The 18159-nt window shown below is 36.4% G+C and overlaps 1 protein-coding gene across 1 annotated transcript; it reads left to right on the forward strand.

Annotated features, from left to right (window-relative positions):
* The first annotated feature begins 214 nt into the window (after nucleotides 1–214).
* nlk1 (nemo-like kinase, type 1) lies at nucleotides 215–16236 on the forward strand. Its single transcript, XM_079828237.1, has 12 exons — nucleotides 215–530; nucleotides 2399–2707; nucleotides 2929–3058; nucleotides 3184–3239; nucleotides 6260–6366; nucleotides 7163–7248; nucleotides 7332–7541; nucleotides 9515–9616; nucleotides 9729–9815; nucleotides 10652–10850; nucleotides 10957–11050; nucleotides 13039–16236. The coding sequence occupies exons 2-12, from the start codon at nucleotides 2400–2402 to the stop codon at nucleotides 13085–13087; spliced, it is 1428 nt and encodes a 475-aa protein (XP_079684363.1). The 5' UTR covers nucleotides 215–530; nucleotide 2399; the 3' UTR covers nucleotides 13088–16236.
* The last annotated feature ends 1923 nt before the right edge of the window (nucleotides 16237–18159 follow it).

The raw sequence follows: 18159 nt of genomic DNA on the forward strand, positions 1-18159 counted from the left end.
TTTTATTACTTAAATGATTAAATATATTGGGACCTAGCATGGCAGGAAAACATGCAAATATAATTTCCCAGTGTCTCAAATGATGGTAAACCAATAATATTTTCTGAAGGTTAAGCACCTGCTATCAACGATCTTTGAAAAAAAGAAAGAAAAATTAAAAGGGCTTAAAAGTTTCCGGCTCTATAATGTGTACTCTACTCCATTCGTGTAAGACGCAGTGAGTGTATCACTGACACAAGACAAGAGTGAACCCTCGCATTGTTTACACCGGTGGTCCTCCCCTCCCCCATACACTCATCCCTCCTTTCTTTCACTCCATCCCCCTCTCTCAACTCCTCCTTCTCCCTCACTACCGCTATTTCCAACAGCTGATTTCCAGATCAGAGAGAGAGGAACACGGCGAGACAGTTCAGGTTTGGGATCAGCAGCAGAAGGATTGAAAGCGAGTAGAAATGCAGGGAGAGCGGTGCGATCCGCAGCATCCGTCATGAAGATTTGAGCTCCGCCGCCGCTGCCATCAGCTCCGAGAGGTTAGCCGCTGTGCTAAAGCTAACTTTACAAACAACTGTAGCCAATAAACCTACATTATCAGCCTTCATCACGAGCTACAGCTCGCGTTTCCCTTTCTGTATGCATTAGGAGGGTTTATATTCACTTTGTGATATTATGTTCGCTCTAAAGGCATCATTTGTGCATATAAACATCATATATAGGTCACGGAGCAGATTAATTAGCCAGCTAGCCAGATGTAACAGCTGGTGAGGTCGTGTTAGCTACATTATTATTAGAGTTAACTAGCTCGAAAATTGCATAAAACTAAACAAAACATATAGAAGATTGAGCTATGTGTTGGCAGGCCACGGTAGTGTGTGGAGGGGCTTACAGCAGCTTAAATATTAACCTTGTAACGAGTTGCGTGAGTGCAGTGTAGCTTGTTAGCTTGGATATATAGAGGAAAGAGCAGCTTGCGAACAAAGATGAGGAACAAACTGATGTTAACTCTCCAGACGTGTTGCAAGCACATATGTCGTTTTCTTTTCTTTTTTTTTGCAGGCTATTTAAACTGATATCGCCGATAAAGGTGCTGTCAGGCCATCGACCGAGCACATGATTAAAGTACATCAACCTTTGGCTTGCATTTGGTCTTGTTTTCTGAGTGATCTGAGTTGTTGCAATGCGGCTGCACTGCATCTGAACACTGACTCAAAGAGACAACTTGATTGTCTTGCCTAGTATTAGATTTAATGTTTAATTTATAGTTTTTAGTCATTGTAACCCAATTCATTTTGGGCTGGTTATTTGTTGAGGAAGTGACGTATGTGCCTTAATGCACTAATATACGACCGTATTGCCATCGATACTGTTCAAACAATGATGTTGAAAGGAATAGTTACATTTATATATATATATATATATATATATATATATATATATAGTACATATATATATATATATATATATATATATATATATATATATATATATATATATATATATATATATATATATATATATATATATATATATATATATATATATAGTACATATAGTACATACACTTAAGCTTAAATATATCTAAAATATTCAGTCATTATTTACACACATCGTGTCATTGCGAAGTTGTGTGCGACCATGAATGTTAAGCCCCAAAAATGACAAAAACACCATTAAAGTGATCCATACAACTTATACACTGCATTCCAAGTCTTCTGAAGGCATATGCCAACTTAGTGTGAGGAACAAGCAAAATAAGGCATCATTCACTGGGGAGGAACCCCCTGTATTTTGAATGTCATTTCCACACCATACACGAGAACTGATGTAGCAATGTTTCATATGGCAACATATCTGAAATTAATAAGATTCATGAGCACCAGTGGATGTGATGAATTTCAGTGAATAATGCCTATTTTGTTCCATTTGTATTCCATAAAAAAATAACCGGTTCAATGATAACATTTGAGGTTTTGTCACTTATAAATTTAGAATCATTTAGTAATGTGTAATTTTACTAACCCATTGACGGGAGTGTAGTTAATCAATTTAAAAGCATAGTTCACCCAAGAATGAAATTTCTGTCATTTACTCAACCTCATGTTTATCTAATGCTGACTGACTTTCCTCTGAAGAACAAAAGAGGACATTTCGAAGAATGTTGGTAACCGAACAGTTTCTGTTAGTATTTACTTCTATTGTGTGGACAAAAAATACAAAGTCACTGGGAACCAAAATTGCTTGGTTGTCAACATTCTTCAAAATATCATCTTTTGTGTTCAACTTCAGCAGAAGAAAGATGGATGGTTTTGGAACGATGTGAGGATGAGTAAATGACAGAATAACATTTTTTTGGTGGACCATCCCTTTAATGACTTTCTCACCTGTGTTTGTTCCAATGTAGGATGGCGTTCCATGGATCCACTCGGCCGACAGTGTGTGGTAACTTGTTCCCTGGATCAGATTTAGGCCACAAGTATTTTTGTGTCAACACCACGACCGGCACTACCTCAACGGGCCTCAGTGCAACACCAAATCCGACTGGACCCAACGCACCAGCTGGGACTCCCAGACACCCGGCGTCTCTCGGGGGCAGCACAGGCGGAGGGGCGGCCATCCCGCAACCTCACAGTAACCCAGCAAGTGAGGTTCCAAGCCCTGCAGAAATGGAGCCTGATCGACCTATCGGTTATGGTGCATTTGGGGTGGTCTGGTAAGTCTTGTTGTCATCCCAACACACTCATTTATGATGACTCTCTGTCCATGTAGGCACGTTTTTGAAAGAAGTGTCTTTTATATTTTAATACATTTTAAAATGTAACTATAAATCAAATTGACCCCAAACTTTTCAACAGTGGTGTATTATACATTACACACTCACATTTTCTTCAATAATGTTAACATCTGGCTACTCTGTTGCATTGCTTTTGGTAGGTCTGTGACGGACCCTCGGGATGGGCGTAAGGTGGCTCTGAAGAAAATGCCGAATGTCTTCCAGAACCTGGTCTCCTGCAAACGTGTGTTCAGGGAACTCCGGATGCTGTGTTTCTTCAAACATGACAACGTAAGTTTTGTGGGCTAAAAAGGAATTATGTGTGCATTGATCGATTGGTAAGTGGGTGTGTGTTTTTGCAGAGTTTTAGGATTTTATTGCATGTTTTTTTTGTAATGAATGATTTGCTTTGGCAGGTGCTGTCTGCCCTTGACATTCTCCAACCTCCACAAATCGACTGCTTTGAGGAGATGTATCCTTCAGACCCAGATTTCACCTAAATCTGTTCCCCTCATTATTGTTTATTTCTGTTCATGCCTATGTAATAAGGGGGTTAAGTAATTGGTGTTTCCATTAGTACTGGGTGACTGTATACCATGTTCCAACTTGTATAACGTTATACCACAGTAGATGTATTTGCATTCTGTCACTAGCTATGTTTCCATCATAAAATTGCAAATTTAACTAGCATGCAAAATTGAAATATCACATAAAACATTTCTGAATAAAGCAGGGTTCCCATTCCATGTGTTCAAGATAACAAAACCACTACTTCCTGGGAAATTGGCGCGGAATATAAAATATAAAAATGGACGTTTCTGGAATTGGGGAAGCCACTGTGGCGCTCTTTTTATCATAAATGACTTTCGTCTCGGAGCGCACAGACGAAACGCAATAAATATGGTCATGTTATCTTGCATTTGGATGCCTGGTGTTGGGGAATGCAATCTTGTGAGACGCTTCTGGGAGGTCATTATGCCAAATCGTTTTGATAACAGACTTTTGGCTCAAGCATTTTAAGAATGATCAAACCAGCATTCGGGATGCTGTTCAATGAAATTGCTCTGCCTCAACAGTGAATGTGATTAGATGACTAGGCGACTCGGCAAAGTCAAGTTTTTGTTGTACATTGAAGGATTTATTGGGTAAATATGTTTCCATTCTAGTTTGATTGTTGACAATTTGGCATGATCTTGGATTGTTTGGGTCTTCGACCCTCATCATGGACTTGCTGTCATAGCAACAGTCTCGCGAGCAGGCTTATTTCATGTAAACAAGATTAGATTGCATCTTTTTAAGCGGCATTGATACTTAAAATGTGTCCCAGCCACTGCTACTTTATTACAAGAGTTCCTTACTGAACCAGGGGCAATAATCATTTTAAATAATAATAATAATATAAAACATGTATTTGAAAATATTATAATGTTGTGTATAATACTATATAGACAGTCACTTGATAGAGATATTTATTTTTGACAGATTAATTACTTTATAATGTTATTGCAGTCTTACACATGCTGTACAGTTACTCTGAGCCGTGCATTAATTTCAGTGGTGACAGATATTATGGCTTGATGCAGCGCAGGAGACGCAGATAACTTGATCATGACCCTTGCGCTGCATTCACACGGGACGTCGGCGTTAACGCTTGACGGAGGATGTGGCTGAAGCTTGGTGCTGATGGGACCGTCATATTGACAACAGCCAATCACAATACTTGCTGCGTCTGCTCTAGGGTTGCATGAACGCTATTGGCTAGTGTCTGCTCCAGGGTATTTGCATAGGGCGATCTGATTGGATGAAGCTGCGTTGGCGCTTGAAAAGTTGAGAAAACTTCTGCCGCTTGCAACGCGAGTGAAGTGACGTGACGGAACCCACAATTCAGTTCGGCAACGCATGGCGTCACCCATTCAAAGTAAATGCGAAGGGTTAATGCCGACGCCCTGTGTGAACACAGCATCAAGAAACTTTAATGCTGTCACGTAACAAATCTGCTTCAAATTGAATTAAAAATTACATTAATTGCTAATTACAACATTAAAATAAAAATGTAAAGGGTGTAAAAACTATAAAACTATAAAATCGTGAATATAAATAATTGGGAATCATGTTTTAAAAAAAAAAACAGTGCACATTTAATTTATCTATTATAACTTTTATGTTGGTTTGGTTGTTGGTTTTTATATAAGCTGTTTCCTTATATAGGTCCAGAAATTCAAGATTCAAGATTCAAGAGTTTTATTTGTCACATACACAGTTATATACACAATATACAACTGGCAGTGAAATGTAAACAGGTCCGCTCCATGGACAGTGCAAATAACAGTTACAAGAACACAAGGGGAAATTAAAATAGAAATAGAATAAAATTAGAATAAAAAGTATTAACATAAGTAGAGTTATAAATAAATCAAGTAAGATAAAAATAGGAAATAAGATAAAAATAAAAAAATAAAATAAAAATATAAAATATAAAATAAGTGGATATGATAAGTGAGAAACTGTAGACTTAAAAATAAGTGGTTAACATAAAATATATATATATATTTATATATAGAGAAGTATGATGTGCATGCAATAGGTATAATTGCAAATCGGAGTATAATGTGCAAACAGGTTATTACAGGTTGTTACACAGTAACAATAGGAACGTAAAGTGCAGTGCAATGGCAGTATGTGGATTCGTGGGGTTTTGTGTAATTCAAATTCGTGGGGTTTTGTGTAATTTGTCAAGTTTTTTGCCAGGTGGCTTTTTAAATTATATGATGTCATTGCTGTCTTGCCGCCAGCCAATCCCTGCATTGCTGATCGTGGTTTTGAGTATCAATCCATCTGCCCTATTCAGGGAACACAGGAACGCGCAGTAATCTCAGATAACCTAATCCAGATATTTTAATCCAATCCGCAAATTCGTTTGAAGAACCAAATTAACCAGAGATCAAAAGATCTGAGATCTGTCAAATCATCTCCGATGTATTAAGCGAGGTACGAAGAACGGACCCCAGAACATACAGTGTAAAGAGTTTAGTTGTTTGCAGAGCAACTTGCTGTATTAATATAGTGAAATTTGAGAGTAGTCTTATAATACAAAGTCTTATAATTACTGTCTAGTATGTTTAACTCAAGTGTAGCATAATGTGAAGCTGTTTTTGCACTTATTAATTTATGAATATCCTTGTTTGCATCCAAAATGAACACTTCAAGTGCCAAATGCAAGTGAAAATGAGCTTTGGCGAGTAAATAAAACAGTGTTATTTGCCAGTTGGAAAACTAACCGTATTAGGAACTTTAACAGATTTATGGCTAGATTTTCTTTTCAATTCACATGGCAATGATGATATAAAATTAGTCTCAATGTACCGGTATTTTCTTTTTTGGTTAATTTTACCCATTGCTAGTTTCCCTCTTGTGTTCTCACAGTAGAAGTTGTTATTGTGGCTGTAGATGTTTTGCAGGACAGTTGTGTTCTTAACTGGGTCTGTGGTGTAGATACGTGATCACTGAGCTCATGCAGAGTGACCTACATAAAGTCATCGTTTCCCCTCAGCCTCTCACCACCGATCACATCAAGGTGTTCCTCTACCAGATACTCAGGGGTGAGTTCACATGGGCATATGTTACTTTGGGATTATTCTTTTTATTTTTATTTTGGGGATCAGAAGTATTTAATCAGGACACATGAGAGTTTGGTGTGTTTTGTGCCTGTGTTGCAGAATGGGATTATATTTGGCCTTGTAATCGGCCTGGAAAACTTTAATCTTATGTTCTGAAAATAAAATTTAACAAAGTCCTACTGAACTATTTATCTTGTTTGGGGCAATTTTGACTCATTGCTTGGAGAGTCAAATGAATCTTCTTGCTGAGACTGAATGTGTGTTAATAATGAATCTGGAGTAGGGATGACAATGCTAATATTAATGGTATTGTACTCATAAAGTATCGGATTGGAAAGACATTTTTGAAAGACGTCTTTAATGCTCACCAATGTTGCATGTATGTGATCAAAAAATACAGTGAAACAGTAATGTTGTAAAAATAGTATTACTATTACTATTTAAACATTTGTTTTCTATGTTAATATAATTTTAAAATATAATTTATTCCTGTGATGGCAAAGTTTTTGTTGTTTTTTTTACATTTTGACTGGCAAAAAGATAAATACATAAATGTAATTTCTTTACTTGAAGTGTAATAAAGTAGTAGTACTTTTTAGGGTTCTTTTTCATATGAAAAAGAGTCAGATCCTCCTTATTTTTATTGCATTTTCCCATTTCCATACCTGCCTTTCAATTTTTTTCATGACAACACTTGTTTTGTACAACCAAACTAGTGAAGACACAGCAACTTTAATAATAGCATGGGTGTCTATATTCACAAATGCATTTCTCTCAGGGCTGAAGTACCTGCACTCTGCAGGCATTCTGCACAGAGATATCAAACCAGGGAACCTGCTGGTCAACAGCAACTGTCTGCTTAAGGTAACACACTGCACATGTGCTCAAATGTAGTTAGTCAAATAATAACGGCAAAATGAGAAATGTCACCTGTCATTCTCATTTAGATTTGTGACTTTGGCCTGGCACGAGTGGAGGAGCCAGATCCTTCTCGTCACATGACCCAGGAGGTGGTGACGCAGTATTACCGTGCGCCGGAGGTTCTGATGGGATGCCAGCATTACACTTCAGCTATAGATGTCTGGTCTGTAGGGTGCATCTTTGCTGAGTTGCTGGGCCGGCGTATTCTTTTCCAGGCTCAGAGCCCCATACAACAGGTAAATTACATACTCTACCAAAAGTTTGGGAACCCGTAACATAATAAAAAAAATATTTTTTTTTTAATCTGAAAAGGAAAAAAAATCTAAATTGATCAAATGTTACAAAAGATTTGTATCAAAATCAATGCTGTTCTTTTGAACCTTCTCATTTAAAAATCCTGGGAAAAAAAGTCACGTTTACACAAAAATATCAAGCAGCACAACCGTTTTCAACATTTATAATATAAGAAATGTTTCATGAGCAGCAAATCAGTATAATATAATGATTTCTGAAGGATCATGTGACACTGAAGACAGGAGTAATGATGATGAAAATTCAGCTTTGCCATCACATGGAAAAAATTTTTTTTTTTCAAATATATTTAAATTCTAATTATTGCACAATATTACAATTTTACTGAATTGCTCATCAAATTAAAGGCACAATATGTAAGATTTATGGATTAAAATATGCAAAAACCACTAGAACATATGATATATTTTGTTGACTTGTGTACTTACATTATCCCAAACCTATCAATGACATCATACCCCAGTTACCCTCGATTTCCGTTTTATTTTCTAGAAGCCATGGAAACACTAAAGATGCTTTAGGGTGCTTTCACATCTTTAGTTCGGTTAATTTGGTCCGAACCAAGGGCAAACAATTATACATTGTAGCATTTTTCAGCTTTTTTGCTTCCTTTTCACACCACACCGATTGCGTTGGTCCGAAACCAGTTGAAACGAACCAAAATGCAGTCACATGACAACATCCACATCACTCATTGGCCATGGCGTATTTCCTAAACTGCGACTGTGCGGGCTGGTTTTGTCCCTGGCCATAATCTATTACATTGTTTGTATACACCACAATATGCAAACAATACATTTCTATAATGAAGCGCGGATGCGGCTTGAAAACAACTTTCTAATGCACTGCAAACGGCGAGCGTGCATCGCTCGTCACTTCAAGCGAAGACCGCGCTGTTCTTGTGAGTTTTCGAAAGTTGGGACCTAATATGGTCATTAGACCAAATTTCTATGAGGCTCCGCACCTCCTCACTACTCCAAGTTTGTCCGCGAGCTGCCATGCTAAAGTGCAAACTGTCAACAAACACTTCCTCATCACATAATGCAAACTACGGCAGCTGGTTTAGTCCAAAAATGATCAGTACTTTTTGAAGTTGGGTCTGTTCGAGGTCGGATCACATTCTCACCACAAACAAACCGCTCCAGAGTTAGTTTGAAAGCATACCGAGACCACCTCTTCAAGGAGGTCTCGGCACGCTTGTTTGGTCCGCTTTTGGTGCGCACCCGATTGCGATTGTTGCTTTCACACCTGACCAAACAAACCACACCAAAAGGGAAAATGAACTCTAGTACGATTCAACCGAACTAGTATATTATGTGTTTTATTAGACAGGTGAGCAACTGTTTGGATACATTCATTGACACAAAATGAATCATTGTTACACAGCTCAACACAGTTAGTCTTATTGTTCAAATCTTGTTTTCTTGATTTACCGCGAGTACCATGTTTACCACGCCTAATACCGATCTAGCTTACTCCAGTGTGCAACAAGTGTCTCATAGTAGTGCAGAGTGAACACACAGAGGAGCATTATTACATAACTTTCAAAACTCAAATGCATCTAAAATGATTAACAGCACTGCGTTACCGCACATACGCATGACCGGAAAAAGCAGAAGCGGACGTCAGCGGCATAATATAAGCTCTGCGAAATCAAGGCGTCATCAAGCTATGCCTTTGTTTTGAATAAGCGACCTCTAGCAGTGGAAAATTACATATTGTGGCTTTAAACATTCCCACCACATACTTTTAAATGGTACTGTATAATAAAGGATCATCTTTAATGTACACTAAAATCTTGCTAAAATGTAATTATTTCATGAATTAGATTTTGAAACCGTGTGAATGAAAGTGTCTCTTCACTTACTCAGTTTCCTTTCCTCTCTTTTTCACTTAGTTGGATCTGATCACTGATCTTCTCGGGACTCCTCCTCTTTCTGCCATGGCATCTGCGTGTGAAGGAGCTCGAGCGCACATTCTTAGAGGACCCCACAAACCAGTTCTGTACCCTGTCTTACAATGACTTATTAGTCTTTAAAAATGTAATGCTCAAATATATCCTCAAATCAAATACAATATTCTAACTTTAATTTGTGCTTTCTCTCCCTTAGCCGTCATTGTCTGTTCTGTACATGTTGTCGGATGGGGCAACACATGAAGCTGTTCATCTTTTGTGCCGCATGCTAGTCTTTGATCCAGTGAGTATGATGGATACATTTTGACATTTTTTTGTGGTCGTTTTTTGATAGCCTACACCTAAAATAAGAGTTAATTTTAGTCAGTAAACACTTCATAACATTCTTCCATAAATGGCTGACTCTCACAAAACTGTAGGAAGCACACAGACGAAAATTATAACATTGTTTTTCATGATAGTTAGATTCTCAATGTCTTGTTTAATATGTAATTGCAATATTTGATGTATGGTGTATGTTATGCAGATAAAGTGCTTCAATAATAAATAAATATATATATATTTATATATGTATGTATATGTGTGTAATTAGAATCTAGTTCTCCCTCATCATCATCGACTAAATATAAAATGATCTCAAAGGTGACATGTCTGGATGTCAAAATTAGATGATTAAGTACATTTCCATTCAATGTAAAAATCCTAATAGTCTGAAAATACACTACCATCCAATATATATATATATATTTTTTTAAAGAAGTCTCTTTTGCTTACATCGACTGCATTTATTTGATTATAAAATACAGTTAATTTTTTTAAAATATTATTACAATTAATACATGTTAACAAATGTATACATTAATAATTTTTAAAATTTCTGTGATGGCAAAGCTGAATTCTAATATGCTGATTTGATTTTAAAGAAACATTTCTTATTAGTGATGAAAACAGTCGTGCTACTTACTATTTGTGAGGAAACCGTGAAGCATTTTTTTGAAAGTTCAAAAGAACGGCATTTATTTGAAACAACTATTGATGGCCCGTTAATAACAATTGTAGTGAAAATGACTTTGTTGTTGTTGTTGTTCTTATTATTACTCTGTGTGTCTCCATCTATAGGCTAAGCGCATCTCGGGCAGTGATGCTCTGTCTCATCCGTATTTGGATGAGGGTCGTCTGAGGTACCACACCTGCATGTGTAAGTGCTGTTACTCAGTGCCCAGCGGGAGGGTGTACACCCGAGACTTTGAGCCGCCTGCGGATCGACCTTTTAGCCACAACTATGAGCAGAGCATGCACTCTGTCTGGCAGGGCAAAGGTGACTCTTTTTATCACTCTGGCCCTTTGTAACAATATTAACCTTCATCATCTTTTGACATGAAGGATCTATTTTGATAACCCATTTTCTCTTTTCATCACGTCAGAGCTCATCCATCGTTTTATAACAGAGCACCAGCAAGGCAAACGAGTGCCTTTGTGCATCAATCCCCAGAGTGCAGCCTTCAAAACCTTCATTAGGTCAGTAGAAGTACAAGCATTTTTTGTCAAACCTTTTTTGAATACATGCACTCAAAATGAACAATGACATGGAGATGTAATATTTACTCATTCATGTAGTTAATTTGATAGTTGCTTGGCTATAAGATTTATTGTTGTTGTATTTTTAAATACCTGGCGTATATATCAATATCTAGAGCGGGTGGTCTCTATAAAATGCACTTATTTAAAATAATATTTGTTGTTAATGTGTAAATCTATATAATAATAATATAATATTAATAATGTATTTTTGTTGATAGCCAGCAGTAAAATAAATATAAATTAATAACCATACAAAATAAATATTTGTATAAATCTTATATGTGACACGTGCTGGCAAAAGGAGTCGGAATATGCACGGGATAATTTCGAGCTAAAGAAAAAACAAGTAAAAATTATTTTTTTTTTAGGTTTTCGCAAAAATTAGTTCATTTAAGACCACGTGTAGAAATCCCAATGCTCCAAATAGCAATTAAACATCTAAAAGTATCTTTTATTTCTATGTTTTCGGAGAGGAGTTCCTTTGTTCGTGAAAGCGATCTAACTCAAGCTGACTGACAGATCTGATGCTTGCGCACTAAGGCCCTGTCCCAAATGGCACCCTAAACCCTCGCAGTCTTCCTCTGAATCTGCACTTTCACAACTTTAATGCCGCGTGGGCTGCCACTGCGTAACCCACACCAGTGCGGGCTCGGCAGAAGTGCGCATTGAGGGTGCATATCGACCTCAAAGGGGGTGCTCGCGAACACCCTAAAATGTCAAATGGGACCCCCTTCGGTCTCGTGGACTTAACGGACACGCGCACGCAGCGGCCATTCTAAGTCCACAAGACTGAAAGTGCACATGAAATGTGCCATTTGGGACAGGGCCTAAGATGCCTCTCACAGCGCGCAATCCCGTTATACACACATACACAGAATTACAGTATTTCAAAATATCTGTCACGGTGAGTATTCACACAAAGATGATCTGTTATGTCTCGTGAACGTTTGGTGATGTGAGCATTGCGACTCATTTTGTCAGCACGGGTCACATATAATGGTAGTGCTAGTAGTAGTTTTATTATATATATATATATATATATATATATATATATATATATATATATATATATATATATATATATATATATATATATATATATATATATATATATATATATATATATATATATATATATATATATATATATATATATATATATATATATATATAATGTATATGTATATGTATATGTATTATATATATATATATATATATATATATATATATATATATATATACATATAAATAAACCCATATAATGCTTTTTTGTGTTATGACCACCAAACTTCCATTTTAAAGGGTTAGTTCGCCAAAAATGAGCATTTTAATCAATTACTCACCCTCATGTCATTCCAAACAGTAAGACTTTATCTTCAAAACACAAATGAAGATATTTTGAATGATATCTGAGCTCTTTCTCTCCATTGACAGCCTACGCAACTACCACTTTGACGCTTCAAAAAGAGATTGTAAAACTAATCCATATGAATTGAGTGGTTTGAACTTCATTGGCAAGAATGGACTTCATTGGTTCTTGAGGAAGCTCAAACATGCTGCGTAACACGAGAGTGAACCTCATTGGTTCTCGCGTGTCCAGCGAGCATTCTTGAGCTTCCGATTACCACAACTGATGTGCGAGTTGATGAATGTTTATATGTGAATAAAAGCCTAAATTCAATCTGATCATCATATAAAATGATCGTATCTCTTCAGAAAATTTGGACTAAACCACTAAATTCATAATGATTCGTTTTACGATCTCTTTATGAACTTTTTTTTTTTCTCTTTATGACATGTCAATGGAGGGACCGAAATCTCTTGATTACATGTTTCGAAGATGAACAAAACTCTGGGTTTGGAACGTCATGAGGGTGAGGAAATGGGTGAACTATCAAGTCATTATTTTTCTTCTTGTGTATCAGATCCACAGCCTGGCATTCGTCAAAAGTATCGAGGAAAGAAGAGAGATGAGGGATGGGGTGGATTCTGGGAAATGTGGATCACAGGAGCAAACTTGCATTGGAGATGATTGAAGGATCACATGCTTTTGAACGCATTCTCGGCACTCTTTCCAAGTCAACATGGGGATTTCTCAGAAAAACATTTTTCCAGTTCTACTTTCACAACACTGATGAATAATGCTTCTGATGCTGCTGAGAACAGTTTTATACTGACTGTGTGCTTGAGGATTATGGGAAATTTTGGGAAGTTTTCCACAGGAAAAAAAAAAAAACAAGGAAATCTCATGGATTGTGGAATTTTGACTAAATGAGCCAACGTTAATGTTGTGCAATACAGATATCTGGAATAATGCAAATGACTAGACTGGGCTGACCATGATTTCACTAACAGATGAGATGATAGCGCTCACAAGTCCATAGCATCACCCCCGGCGGCCATCTTTAATCTGTGGTGTACCTCCAAATTCTCTCTATAGACTTCCTATCACTGTGTTCCTTTTGCGGGTTCTTGGGTTTTACTCTTAAATTTCTGGTAACCAAAAGTTCTTCTCAAGTCTTCTTTCTTTGTTACTCCTTCCTCATTCAACCGAATGCTTTCTGTTCAAAATCACTTTTTCCCTTACTGATATTATTTTCATTTTATTTCGTTTTTTGGGGGAGTTTTATTGTGCAGATTCCGTTCTAATCCCTCAATATTTCTTATGAAGCATCCTGTGCAAATGATCCTTGAGCAAATGCATTAGTTTTAGAGTTGTATTAGAATGCTGTATAGGGGTGATGGCGTCTCGTGTGCCGATGGACGTACGTGTTTATCTGTGGAACGTAGGTACTGTGCTGTTCCCGCCTAAAGCATCTTCCCAAAGGTCCCGTCTCCCCCTCTCCTAGGACCAAACGAGATTGATATCAGTATCCTGCTCTCTGATTGGGCGAGGCTCTGTAGGCAGAGAAGATGGATCGACTCTTATTTATTGTCTTTTTAATTTATTGTCTTGTCCAACTTGTTCGGTGTTAGGTGGACCAGGTGCGTGGGTTTCATGGCGGCATGAGCGAACCATCTGGTCCGTGCGTGTTTTTGAAAAAACTGCAGTTTCAAGAGTTTAGGGAATGTGCAGTGTTGTACCTTTTTTTAATATTTCATTACCTCAACTGGCCCTCGGTTCACTGGGCTTGTGTGTGTGTATAGACTGAACCCAATCATTTATCAAAAATGTACTGTAATGCAGCCGAATGACGTCAAGCGTGTGTGGAGCTGGTCCACTGGGCGCCAATCTCTCTCCGGATTGTTTCTGAATCGATCTGCTTTTCTTTTTCCTTCAGAGCAAGGGATTGTTGGGACGGTGACTAATGGGTGAGTTTTAGATGCTTGTTTGGAGAAATGCTGCTGTTTTGTGTAATACCTCCCTGACTCTTTTGTAAAAGTAACTCGTCTAGAGCTCAGGTTTCATATTCTACAATATGGACTAGACTGTAGACACTGGACGTGCATCCTGGCAGAGTTACTGTATACAGGCAGTTGGTGCTCTCTGGGTTTATTGCGGAAGGCTGAGTACTCAAATGCCCAGCACTGTAAATGTTTGCTTCCTACCAGCAGGTGGCAACAAAAGTGAGGGCACGATTGGATGCATCAAGGCTGTTCCTCATCAATAATGTCTCTCAATGCATGTGTGTATGGACTTCACTTGGATTTGCAAATTGCAGTGCATTAGGAGTTTTATTTTAGAAACTTTTTAAATGTGCTGTTGCTATTTAATTTTATTATAGGAACATGTTCTTTTTAGGTTTTTGTTTTGTTTTTATGTATTGTGACCAATTCGTTTAGGTTTTGGTTTAAAACAATTTTTTTAGTTGTTGTTTTTATGACCACTTTTGCTATTGTGTTGGTAGAAAAACTAGCAAAATAGTGACAGGAATGAAGATCAGTGGGTTGGTTTAGTCATTTTCGTCTTGCCGACTGCCAAGCAGAAAGTGAACTTTTCAAGTAAACGGTGAATTTCCTTTAGTCGTAAGATAATAGATGTTAGACATTTTTAAGATGAAACTGAAAACTTGATATTCGTGTTAATGACTATTATGGCTTTGGTAATATGATTGAACAGTTGTTTTAAGATGGTTATATCTTCTTGTTATCTGTTTTATTAGATTTTTTTTCTTTTTTTTTTTCTTCTTTTTTTTGTCTGCATTTTAGAAGAAGAAAAAAATGTTTTTGGACTTTTTGTGTTCCCAACAAATACTTGAAGTTTATAAGAAGAAAAAAAGAGAAGTGGATTAGGGTAAAATAGACATTAAAGAAACAGACACTGGAAACCTTGTCTCTGCATCTTTTTGGCTTGTCATCACAATTGTATTCCAGTTCCAGGACAGAACTATATTTCAATTATAAAGTTTTGAAGAAGTTTTATTGTTCATGTGGTTTTGCAACTATTTCGGTTAGAAATGAAAATTCTGCCTATTTTCTATATGCATATTATAGAACTTGTATTGTTAACAATTAATCATGCTTTGACCTTTTAATGTTTAACAATGTTCCCAAAGAAAAACCCTTTTACGCCACAATATAGATGAATAGATCTGTTGCTACTTTTGTTTTTTCGCAACTTTAAAATTGTGATTTTAAAAGTTCTACTAAAAAAATCTTCCGATCTTAAGTTTGGTAGTCAGTTGATCATGGCACTGTTTGTCAATGTTTGTTCAAAGAGGACCTTCTAGAAAAGATTCACATGACAAACATATAGGAAACTAGGGTTGTAACGGTATGAACATGTTTATCATATCATGCAAATTTGCTTACCTGCGATATTGCAGGTGGAAATAAATAAACCTGCGCATAAGCAAATAAAAGAAAAGATGTTTTAAAGAATGTTGGTAACCAGACAGTTGATGGGCCCTATTGACTTCCATAGTAGGAAAAAAAAATACTGGTGCTATGGAAGTCAGTGGCTATTGTCTGCTGTCTGGTTACCAACATTTTTCAAAATATCTGACAAAATTGACCATTTCAATTTTTGGGTGACCTATCCCTTTAAGGCCTTTTATATGATTTCTGAGATGCAATGGGAATTACTGTCACGAAAATAGAATTTACAGTGGGCCTATAACGCATATATCACGTAAAATGTGTGAATTGATGGATGGATGAATAAATTGACAATAGAGCTGTACAATAAATCAAATTGCGACCTTGTCTGTGAATATTAAAGTACAAAAAGACTATATAAATGTATGTAATAAGCTGTCTGGCTGAATGAGCTCTTCCGTTTCGTCTACTACAGTACATAGTCTATGCCTCAAGTACGCGTGACGCCCATGGTGTTTTCAGCACCTGCCATCTCACAATACAAGGACGTGGACACATGGCTGCTCTGAAAGAAAGCATTTTATTTCATTTTATTTGAGAAAAAAATCTATTGTCAAATACACTCTGAAATTCAAAGGTCTCACTACACCAATCATATTAAATGTTTGGTTGAAAATATGACAGAAATAGTCTGTATTATTATTGTATAATGGAATGTACTTAGGTATAATAATAATACAATTTATTTAAACATTCAGGAATATAATTTGTCCATGTTTTAATTGAGTAAATCTCTGTTGTGCAGCACAGTAGCAGAAGTTGTTACATTTTCATTTGATTCCTAAAAAGAAAAGTAAAGAGTAAAATAGATTTTGTAGGATGTTATTATTAAAACATTTAAATAAATTATTAATGATAAATACAAGTTATTTATATCTTTAATTGATTATTACATTTAATTGATTAGACATGTTTTTGATGATTGCAATTTAAAAAAAACAGAACAAATGGTTTCAAGTTTCAGAATCAAAATCTCATAGGCCTACTGTTCCAACCCTAGCTGGTCACAAGTCACCAGACTACATAAAATCCTTATGACCAAGGGCCACATGTACATGGTTCACTTGATTTTAAGTACATGCGCTTTATTTCACATGTTTTCAAGTCCCTGAAGTAACCATAAATGGAACTTCGGATACCTTGTTGTGACCATATATCTCCATATAATTTCCATATGCATATAGCCTTCCAAGAGAGAGAGAGAGAGCTGAGACTGCAGGAGTCTCCTGCACTGATATAAGAGATTACACTTAATTATCTTTGTCTTGTTTCCCAGTAAAACTATTGTTAAGACGCTGCTCATTTTGTGCAAATGAGCAGCGAGCAAAGGAGCAATCTTCCTCGCAAAATTCAGTTTATCGCTGAAGGAATTTTATATAAAAATATAAAAAGTACTAAATGCTACATTTCCTAAAATTAGCACATCCATTAAGTATTTTGGGCAAATATAATTTTTAGGTTCCAGGGCCTTAAGTATAAATATAAATATAAATGTTCCTTTCACACGCTGCTATTTATAAAAAAATATATATAATAATAAACTGTCTTGGCATATGCACACATTACTGGTGAGATTTTAGCATATCTTTCCCATCAGGAATATTACATATTATAAAAGTAGAAATATAATTATAGCTATGATGTGAAACACCCTGCCCATGCAGTTGATGCTCATTTTTGCTGCATACAAACATTCTGTCATGTCAGGAACTAAGCCCATCTTTCAACAAAAATAATATATATAATGGATTTGCTTAAGATGATAACGTTTTAAGGAAATTAAATATTTTATTATGTACTAGTATGTATCTTTATATCACAGTGATAGAGGTTTCTCCACCTGTTTTCATGTAACTAGATCAAATATTATAATTTATCAGATACGGTTAGATGGAGTAAGTCGATGTTAAACTCATAGGCAGCCTTTCATATAATCACCCAGTTTTATAAAAATCTATACACAAATGTACACTCTGTTCTGGTGTGCTGAGCAAATAATAATTATGTGCATCAGCAAAATATTGGCAATTCTGTCTTTCTAGTACGGACTGCTAAAACAATGAAAAGACGGCGGACCATAAATAGTTAATGCAGTCTCGCACTATCAGGTCACTTTGTTTTTACTCGCAATTGGTCAGATTTACTGTCAATCAAACCATAAACCAATAAACGAAGGGGAAATCTGTCGCGTTCGTCTCGTTTAGCCAATCAGCGGTTAGTTACTAAGA

This window comes from Gobio gobio (assembly GCF_949357685.1).
Source record: "Gobio gobio genome assembly, chromosome: 1".
NCBI classification, from domain to species: domain Eukaryota; kingdom Metazoa; phylum Chordata; class Actinopteri; order Cypriniformes; family Gobionidae; genus Gobio; species Gobio gobio.

Excerpts from the sequence above, each read along its gene's own strand:
- nlk1 (XM_079828237.1), top strand. The coding sequence starts at position 2,400 with ATGGCGTTCCATGGATCCACTCGGCCGACAGTGTGTGGTAACTTGTTC. Across the intron at positions 3,059-3,183 it reads GTTTCTTCAAACATGACAAC|GTGCTGTCTGCCCTTGACAT; the intron begins GTAAGTTTTGTG and ends TTGCTTTGGCAG. Across the intron at positions 11,051-13,038 it reads GCCTTCAAAACCTTCATTAG|ATCCACAGCCTGGCATTCGT; the intron begins GTCAGTAGAAGT and ends CTTGTGTATCAG.